General features: G+C 45.0%; 1 protein-coding gene across 1 annotated transcript in view; it reads left to right on the top strand.

The window, feature by feature from the left end:
* MFSD4 (major facilitator superfamily domain containing 4) overlaps positions 1–2,176 on the top strand; it is a 15,177-nt gene extending 13,001 nt beyond the window's left edge. Inside the window, exons 7-10 of the mRNA XM_009888283.1 lie at positions 11–158; positions 811–881; positions 1,086–1,206; positions 1,892–2,176. Of these exons, the coding sequence (XP_009886585.1) occupies positions 11–158; positions 811–881; positions 1,086–1,206; positions 1,892–1,956 (405 nt within the window). The 3' untranslated portion in view covers positions 1,957–2,176. The remainder of the gene's footprint in view (positions 1–10; positions 159–810; positions 882–1,085; positions 1,207–1,891) is intronic.
* The last annotated feature ends 7,226 nt before the right edge of the window (positions 2,177–9,402 follow it).

Below are 9,402 nucleotides of genomic sequence, written 5' to 3'. Positions count from 1 at the left end.
TTGTTCACAGGTTGGAGTCCTGATAACCTTCCTCCTGCTCCTGATCTTCTCCTACAGCGTTGTCTTCTTGTTTGTGGGGACAGCATCCCTGGGGCTGTTTCTCAGCAGCGCTTTCCCCAGCATGCTCGCCTACACCGAGGACATCCTGCAGTACAAAGGTGAGCGGGGACTGGGGCAGGGGGGTGTTCCAGACCAGAGCTCGGATCCCATCACATCTCGCAACTCCTCCCCTCTTCAGGGACATCTAGGAGGTCTGGAAGAAAGATCTGCTTTTGAGTACAATATTTATTCAAGCTTGTAGTCAGAAAATCAGACTGTACAAATCTCGGCTTCAGCATACTAATAACTTCAACAGGCAGAGATGCAGACTGGTTCTTCGTTTCCCGCAGCTTTAGGGCTCTCGGGCACTGACAGGAGTGTCCGCTGCAAAGCGTACAGGCAGCAGTCTGGAAAACATCACCCAGATTATCAGCGAGCCGAAACCCCGAGAGTTTGGTGACCTCTCACAGGAGGTCTCTGCCAACCTCCATCTCTGGGGCAGGGATAGAGAAGAGGGAAAATCCTTCCAGCGAGAAGCAGCGTCACCTTTGCCACCAGAGACAAGTGACAGGACAGGAGATGGTTATTTGGCTTAAACTTTTACCTTTCTGCGCTACCGCAGGTTAGAAGAGGCATAATCATCGCTAGATGGGAACGTACATTAAGTATTTGTACGTCTTGTATGGAGAGCGCCACGGAAGGGCAGTCTGAAGAAGCCACGGGCTGTCTCGCCCCTTCCCTGCCCACATCACCTGTGCTGTTTCTTTGCAGGCTGTGCCACAACCGTGTTAGTGACCGGAGCTGGAATTGGAGAGATGGTACTACAGCTACTGGTGGGATCGGTGAGTGCAGACAAGGCATGCCAAAAACTGACTGGAACTTCAAAGTAGAAACCTTAGTCCTGGTTTTGGACAGCTGCGGGGGGGAAAGCACCGCGTTAGCCGTGAGCTATCAAATAGCAAAGCTCTTCTTGAATGTTAATTTGGTACTTGAGTGCTATGATAACGTCTTCTCTGTTTTTTTTTTTCCCCACCCTCCGATTGCAGATTATACATGATCGGGGCAGCTACAGTTTCCTGGTCTGTGGGATGATCTTTGGAGGTTTGGCCTTTACCTTCTACGCTTTCCTCTTGTTTTTCCACAGGATGTACCCCAAGCCGCCCTCAGGTAAGAAAGCCCCAGCACTCGGCCCCGCTTTATAGGCAGAGCGGTACACGCACCAGCACACAACCAGGGTGCAGCACTTCAGCAAAATGCAAGGAAATGTTTATTTTACTGCTGCTTCCCGTCCCCTCTTCCTGCTTTGACTTGCCCACAAAGCCCTGGCGGTTGCCGCTCGGGGTTTGCTTTCTTTTCTGTTGGAGAAAGCAGGGGAGAAAAGCCGGACTGCTCTGCGGATGGCAGAGGAGCTGTAAAGCACAAGGAAGGAGAGCTGCGACGGCCCTGCAGAGCTTGCAGCAGTAATTCCTCCCAGTGCAGACGGCACAAGCTTCCCCGCGCTCATCCCTGGAGAAAATCCAGGCACCAAGCGGGTCTGCCATCCAACGGCAGCTGTCGGGCTCTTGAGAGAGAGCCTTTATCACTGTGGCTTTTCTCAGGGATTGCCTCAGTCCGCGTACGCTATTTGCCACAATAAGTCCCTTTGGGAAAAGGAGCGCTGCGTGAGCAGCAAAAATCTTGTCCAGGTTACTGGAAAGAGACACCTTTTTCTCCATGCCCAGTGAAGCGAACGAGCTATAGTGGCGGGTGAACAGCAACATGGGTGTTTGGGAGAGGTCACGCGCATTCGTGGAATCACAGAATGGTTTAGAATCGGTATGTTCAGATGAAGTCTCTAACGTCAATGTTGCAGATCTGGACGATGCCTCACCGGACAAAGCAGCAGTGCCGGATGACACTGGACAGTATCAGCGCTAAAGGAGCGGCCGAGCCCCAGACAAGCAATAAACCACCACACAATTAAGCATTACTATTTGGGGTGATTTCACATTTAATGACTGAATCATGCAAGTTTTCTACAATCAAAGCACGTTAGATTGGGTAAGTCAGAATCAAGAAAACATCCTAAAACACCGCGTGAAGCTAAGCACAAGCTGCCCGTGTCACGTGTACCAAAAAAAGACGACTGTAAGCATCAGCCCGAGGCTGCGTGTGAGCGGCTGCGCTGTACGGCAGGGCTGACGGAGAACAGATACTCCCGCAAATGAACTTTCTTACCAGTCCAGGATGGAGGGTGGGAAGGAAAAGGTTCTCTCTGTTCCGTATGTAAGACTGAGTATCTCCTGGCTTAGTCATTGAACTTCACAGATTTTTCTTTTGGCCTGCGACGCACAGAAGCCCCTACAATTTACAGCACGATACTGGATCTGAATTCATTTTTGTGCGACACTGACTCAAGTGTGTGTCACCTCCATGTGTACTTCCAAAGGGGAAAAATTACACAATCAGTAGAAGCCACCAGGTGCGCAGGGGTAGCAGGACCTGTCGCTATTTGCACAGTTGATTCTTGTGTATTACACAGCATCAGACACGTTCACGAAGACAGTGTCTTATTCAGCATGCTCGGCCTTCTTGATTACTAAAATCATTATTAGCTTTATTTTTTTTTTTTTAAGTCAAGAATGAGTTTTGCTGGTTTGTTTTGCTTTGAGGCACTAGTTTAGCTGCTACAGTTGCAGTGTCTTCTAGGGTGGTTTTATTTCTAGCTTCCAGTTGAAGCTTAACCAGAGGTGTTTGGGAGACAGCCTCCAGCTGCTTCATCTGTGCAATACTTTATTATCAGGTGCCTTCCGTAAGGTACTCCCGTAACCCACGCATGGCCTAGCGCACGCTGCGACGAAAGGACTGGCTTTAGAAGAGCGTAAAGCTACATACAGCTCCTTCTTCAGTGAGTGATTGGACATGTACTTTTTTGCTTTAACTGCTGGATGTGGATGTACATATGTACGTGTGTATATAAAGCAGTGTTTAATTAAAGGTGATTGATTGCTACGTTCTCAGCGTGACTGGGCTCAGGTAACTTAAGCTGTCAGCTGCTACCTTCACCAGTTCTACCTTCCAAACTCAGATGGAATCTAACAGCTCTTTCATTTAAAGCGTTTTTAGCATTTCTATTTGCCCATGCAGCCGATCTTACCTTCCGTCAGACGTCTTCACACGCTCCCACGGGTGGTTCTGTAGAAGAACTCTCAGAAGAGCAGACTTTGCTGAATTGACTCTGCAGACCTAAAGGTGGGGGCACGTTAGGCCACTGCAGGGGGGCAGTAAATGCAGTTGAATTCTGGGCTTAACTCAGTCACGGACTTCAGGAGCCCTCCTGCCTCCAGTATGTGCTGCAATTCTGCTCTGGCGCCACGGGATGCCACTGTTACTCTCCTTGAGATACCCAGAATGAAGAAAAGTGTGTAGTGCAAAACCCATCTGTAGCAAAAAAAAACCCCACCCAACACCCCAATCTGTCATTAATAGAGCCCCTCCCACCATGACAGCATTCTCTCCATCCCTGTGCAGAGGAAATGAGCGTGAAACAATACAATGAGGGAGTTTATTTTGAAAGAAGTCTACTCAGATTACATTTATGTCGCAGCAGGGACTGTCAGCTATTAAAAAAAATAGTACCTTATGCTGTCCTTGCAGATTGATGATGTGTAGCTAAATGCTATCGCAGAATAACATTTCTTTTGTTGGAAGTGTACTTTTGACAATTCCAACCTCCGCTTTGCTATCAGCGCTAGACGTAGAACGGAGCTCATCACCAAAGGGAATTTTCACCAGAAGAGAGTACCTGATGTGGCAAAAGCCACTTGCGCAGCACTACAGCGCTTGCAACAGCAGCTCCAGCTCTGCCTCCCGTCAAGCGAGATGCGAGCGAGGAGCCTGTGCTGCTGCGATGCCCCAGGTCAGCTCAAGGTCCGATGAACTCCCGGGCTCCGGCAGAGCACACCGCTCTGCAGCTGTAACTTTCAATTTCCTCTACTGAAAGAAAGCAGTCAAAAGATGAGAAACTTTGTTAAAAATATTTATTTAAAAAAATACAATTGTTTTGCATGTCTGGTTGCACATAACTATTAACATATGATTGACTTGAATAATTTGCTACAATGCTTTTTTTAAAGCCAGCTTGCATTATACAAAGCAAATCCCTCTGTCAGTTCTTACATAAAATAGTTTTCTTTAACTATTCCCACCCCATTTTTAAAAAAGATTGCAATACATTGATTTATTTTATTTTATTTTTTTTTGCACAAAAATTGAAGCAATAGAAAAGTCACCTGATTTCTCAGGAAAGACCTTCATTATGTTTGAATAACAACTGCCAATGCGCCACTGTTTTAAAAGCAGCATTTGTTACTTTGAAGTGTCATTACAGTGCACCTCCTCCAAAGTAAGTTTTGCATCTTAGGACTTTGCCTCCAAATTGTATTCAAACCTGAAATGTGTTCAAATAACTGCATATCTGCTATAATCAAGTTCATCAGACTTTTTTTTTTTTTTTTCAATACGATATCAACACGCTGAAGGTCTTCCTAATATGTTCTCTTGGAAGGTTAAATAAAAGCAAATTTAGTAACACTGAACAATTACTGAAAACTTTGGCTATTTATGTACTTGCATTACATATCAGCATTTCTTTTAAAACACAATGGCATTTAGATACTCTTATTATAAGGTGTTATTTTCAAAAAAAAGTTAGACTGAGAAGCTATTCTCTCCCAGGCAAGTTTACCCAACTGTAACGAGAGCACCAAAGCGGTGTAAGATTACAGTTGTCTCTAAAAGACTGTGTCTAGAAAAAGTCTCCAGTTTAGGAAGTTGAGACACTCACTACAACATAACTTGCTTTGTCTCGACTTGGTACTCTCTATATATATATATATGTATATATATAAAATGCAGTTCTGTTCTGGAAAGAGTAACAGAAAACATTACCTCTGCTGCTTTCAATGCCATTTTTACCACTGACGGTTCTACTAAAATTACAGGAAAGTACAATGGAATCCATTCCAGAGTAAGTTAACTGCCCCCAGCAGAGGCGTCAGAGCTGCTGTGGTATAACGACCGCTGCAGCCACCGCCGGGCCGATGTGCAAAGAGCCCAGGTTAACCTAAAAATTCAACTGAGGAGTAGACACTAAAGGCATCAGAAAGTCACTTTCCAAAACAGATGTGCACTTTAAAAATAAACAGAACAACAACTGTCACACCTTACCGCAGCTGATTAGGTCGCTTAAGTTCTCTAAAATGTAACTTAAACTTCCCTCCCCGGGCTCTCTCTCAGCCATAGACAAAAAGCTGCAAAGAGCAGATTCTCAGCCGGTGGAAGTCAGAGCAGTTGCAGCGAAGCCAACAGATCTATTCTGATTTACGAGCTCCTGGCATACGATTCCCATCTGCCATCAGCTCCCCCAAAGATTCTCAGAATTCCCAAGACAAAGTCTCACGCTGGTTAACATCCCTATTCAGAGTCGATTCAGTCCCGGATTAATTCCAGCTGTCCTAATATACATTAGGAGACGACCACCACCACCCTTACCCTATATGTTACTAGAATTTTCTCATTTATTCATCTCTATTATTAAGAATATACTTCTCAGCTATAAAAACAGAGGGGGGAGGGAGATAAGCATTAAATGTGCTACTGTACTTATCACAAAACACTGTGACGTACATAAGGCCATCTGGTAACACTGCAACAGAATACAAACAAGATTTTAAAAGGGAGTTTTAGAATACAACTTTTTTTTTTTTTCTCCTTTTCTTAAACTACGATGAATAATCTCAACCCTGTTCACAGAGAATTAACGTTAAAACTAGTACATCATATATATAAAACTCTGTGCAACTGAACAACAGCAGAACAAAAAGTCAACACAATTCTATAAAGCGGTTTCAAAGCCTGAAGGTTTAAGACATGCGAGCCAAAAAACCACAGCACATCTCAAGGAGCCCAGAGCAAACGCAGGTATTGTAACCCCCCCCAGCACACAGCACACACTAGGAACCATGCAGAGGCCATCCTCAAAGCCTTCCTGTGTTCAAAAACCAAGGAAAAAAAAAAAGGGAAAAAAAAAAAAAGAGAAAAAATAACCCCAAACAACAAAAAACCCCAACAGCTTCCAGTTATTAGCACAGCACTGCTGCACGTACTGCTCAAGGGCTGACGGGCTCCGAACACACCTTCCAGCCTCTCCCCCCTCTCCCTACTGTGCTGCTCCCAGTTCGCCGTCCCCTGTAAAAGAGCCCTGTTTTCCAAAGGTTCATAATTCTCCCGTTACACGCCCTGCCCGAACCCCTACTTTGAGATGAAAACCTTCTGCAACACACGGTCTCAACAGAGAAGCAAGTGTTTTAAGTAAAAAAGTCATCCAAACTTTTGTGCCGTGAACATAAAACTATTCAAAGACACATTTAAGACATTTTTTTTTTTGGTTTTTTTTTTTAGAAGATGTGGCATACAACAATGTCAAAGATGCATTTAAAAATAACCTTTGGCAACTAATTAGTCCACACTGTGGTATAATTGAATTGAGTACTAAAAAAATTAAAAAAAACAAAACAAACCAAAAAAAGCCCCGAAAAACTTCACCAGCGTGCGCAAAACGTTTAGAAGTGGGGACCGCACGGGGCAGTGTTTGCTGGGAGTGCGCGGGGGAAGCGTTACTGTGCACATCTGGAAGGCGCAGCACGCCATGAACACACAGCGAGCGCGTGCGCACACGCGTGTCCACGTGCAGAGAGCGACTCCAGTCTCGGGTGAAGGACGCACCTGAACGGAGGTTTTCAGCTCTCCCAGTGTGCTTTTTATCAGCCGTCCGGAATAGCTCCACAGTCAAAGTCGTCTATACCACATTCTTGGGGAGGGGGTAAAGAAAAATAAATGAGTCAGTTTTACTTTTGGGTTTTTGTAGGATAATTTCTAGGAAGCGGACATCTGGCTCCCCTGAAGGGCAATACCTTCGCCTAGACGCTGGAGAAGGAGCACTGGGCGCTGCCCGGCGCGCTCACCCTGCCCGTTACATCTTTTTTTTTTTTTTTTTTGCAAAGCACGGTTACGGTCAGCAAAGCCGCATCCTCCAAAAAGGATCAATGATCTGCAGTGAACAATATTCTCCCTTATTTTTTTTCCTTTGTACAAAGGCAAGAACAACATTCCTCAGTTCCAGACCCACCAGATGCCCAAACCCAGAGCTTCACCCTTCTGCTTCAGAGGGCCCCGGGGCAGTCGGGCGGTTCCAGCGGAAGGGCTGCTGCTGATCAACGGTAGCAGAAAAGGGGCAGCGCTGCCATCGCTGCGGCTTTGTAGCTTCTATATTACATCCTTAGGACTAAAAGTGGGCTAGGGAGAAAAGATTTGGTTCTATTTTCAAAAATTCTTCTCTGTCCAGAATGAGGTTTTACAAAGGGCTCCTACACCGTCAGCACTCCTCGTGCAAACGGAGCGGAATGCCGCGGCCACAGATGTCGATCCAAGACAAAGCCCTTTGCAGCCATAGCCCTGAAGGACCGTGTTAAACAACTGTCACTGCATTTTCTCTTTTAATCTTCACCGGACAGCCTCTGATTTCGGCAGATCAGCTTCAGCATCTCACATATTAACCAGCGCTCAACTCGACGGCAATAGCCAAAGGCTTCCACATTAAGCAGATAATACTGCTAATACTGTTCAGACTAACCAGCAGCCATTGCCAATTACTGTTTAACTAAATTCAAATCAAACCATAAAAATTCCTGTTTGGGCAAGACATACTATACCTCATTAAAACATCCCTAATAGCTTCTAAGCAACATGGTTGCAGTTCTAACGGATGTTCAACGTAGCTGCCGAGCGTAGGATCCCGCGGGGCTGGGGCGGTTCGGTTGCAATACACGCTCCGTGATTATTAAGACAAAAATAAACTACCCGTACCCACGACCTCAGAGGCCAGAAGGTATGTATATCTCTTACACGGGAGAACTAAGGAACGAAACAGAACAAAATCGTTATGGACACCCAAAACTCAAACATCAAGTTTGAAAATACCTGTCAACTTTGACAATGTTCCTTAACTACTGATGTAGTTTGTTTTCATAGCTGACGATACCAAGATAGCCTCTTGATACAACACTGAGATGTGTCTTGTAAACAAATACGCATTAAAAATGGAAGAGGTTAAATTGTATAGTAAAACATGAGTACATACAAAAATGCTATAAAACAGTAGCAAAAGGTAACTAAGATATATGAATAAACCATGGGTAGCCAACAGCCGGTCGGAAGTGCGGGTTCTGACCTCAGCACTAGAAAAATGCTACAGAAGTGGACCGGAACGCTGCGCCTGTGCTCACCTGAGACACCGCATCCACGCGCCGGGCCAGCGCGCTCAGCCCCTCGCAACCCGCTCAAGTTCTCACGTGAAAGTCGAAGTCACGAGGGAACCTGACATTAATGCATCTCGCTGCGTTTTGAAAAGCCGTGTTAAGGAAGATACGCACGTAAGCAGCCTTCACTGCAGTTAAAACGAACACTATAAAACCCAAGAAGAATCTATTTGCTGGATAGCTGAGGTTTGAAAACATATCAGAGGGAGAAATCATCCCAAACAAACTACTGAACAGCCAAAGCCTTTCATCTTAGAATGCACGCTCCGTCATACCAAAGATTACATGGATACTGAAGTCTTAGGATGCTCTAAGTTAAAACAATGAATTCGCAAATTCCAGGAATTTTCTCACTTCCTGACCTATTGCAAAACACAACTTGAATGTGCCAAAGACAGTGCATAGGAATTACATTCAGCCGTCACTGCTGAAGACCAGTTTCTGAAACAAGGATCTAGACTTAAGCTGCTGCTAAGAAAAAAAATAAACACTTTCCTCCCTCACTCTCATTACAAGGATCACATTCTCTGAAAACAGGTAGGACAGAACACGTATGGTTCTATAACCGCAGGCTACTATTAACATGTTTCTGCTTTCCATGGATTGTTTCTGCTGGCAGCACGTGTTGCTAGTGCCATCCCGACAGTTCAGGATCTCAAAAAAAGCCCGACGCGGCGCACACAGCAACAGCAGCGCAAGCTGTTCTGTTCCACGGTGCTATTATACAGCAGCAGTGACACGATAAAGAGATTTCCAGAAGCAAGACAGATGTTCGGCTTCCATGCTCACCCAGTCTAATTCTACCACCATCTACGAATTAACCAATGCAAATACGATCAAGCATTCAACAATACCATGGCTACTTCAGCAACATGAATTGGAATAAAATGTTTCTGTAATGCTGCACTTTTTATTATTATTGTTTTAAAAACCAACATGGTACTATACCCATATCACAGACTGCTAACATGATAATTAAAAGAGAGCCTATAGTAACCCCCACCTT

The sequence above is a fragment of the Charadrius vociferus genome, unplaced genomic scaffold (genome assembly GCF_000708025.1).
Source record: "Charadrius vociferus isolate BGI_N301 unplaced genomic scaffold, ASM70802v2 scaffold266, whole genome shotgun sequence".
Taxonomy (NCBI): Eukaryota; Metazoa; Chordata; class Aves; order Charadriiformes; family Charadriidae; genus Charadrius; species Charadrius vociferus.
Note: the sequence above shows the minus strand (reverse complement) of the source record. Positions and strands in the feature narration are given on the sequence as shown.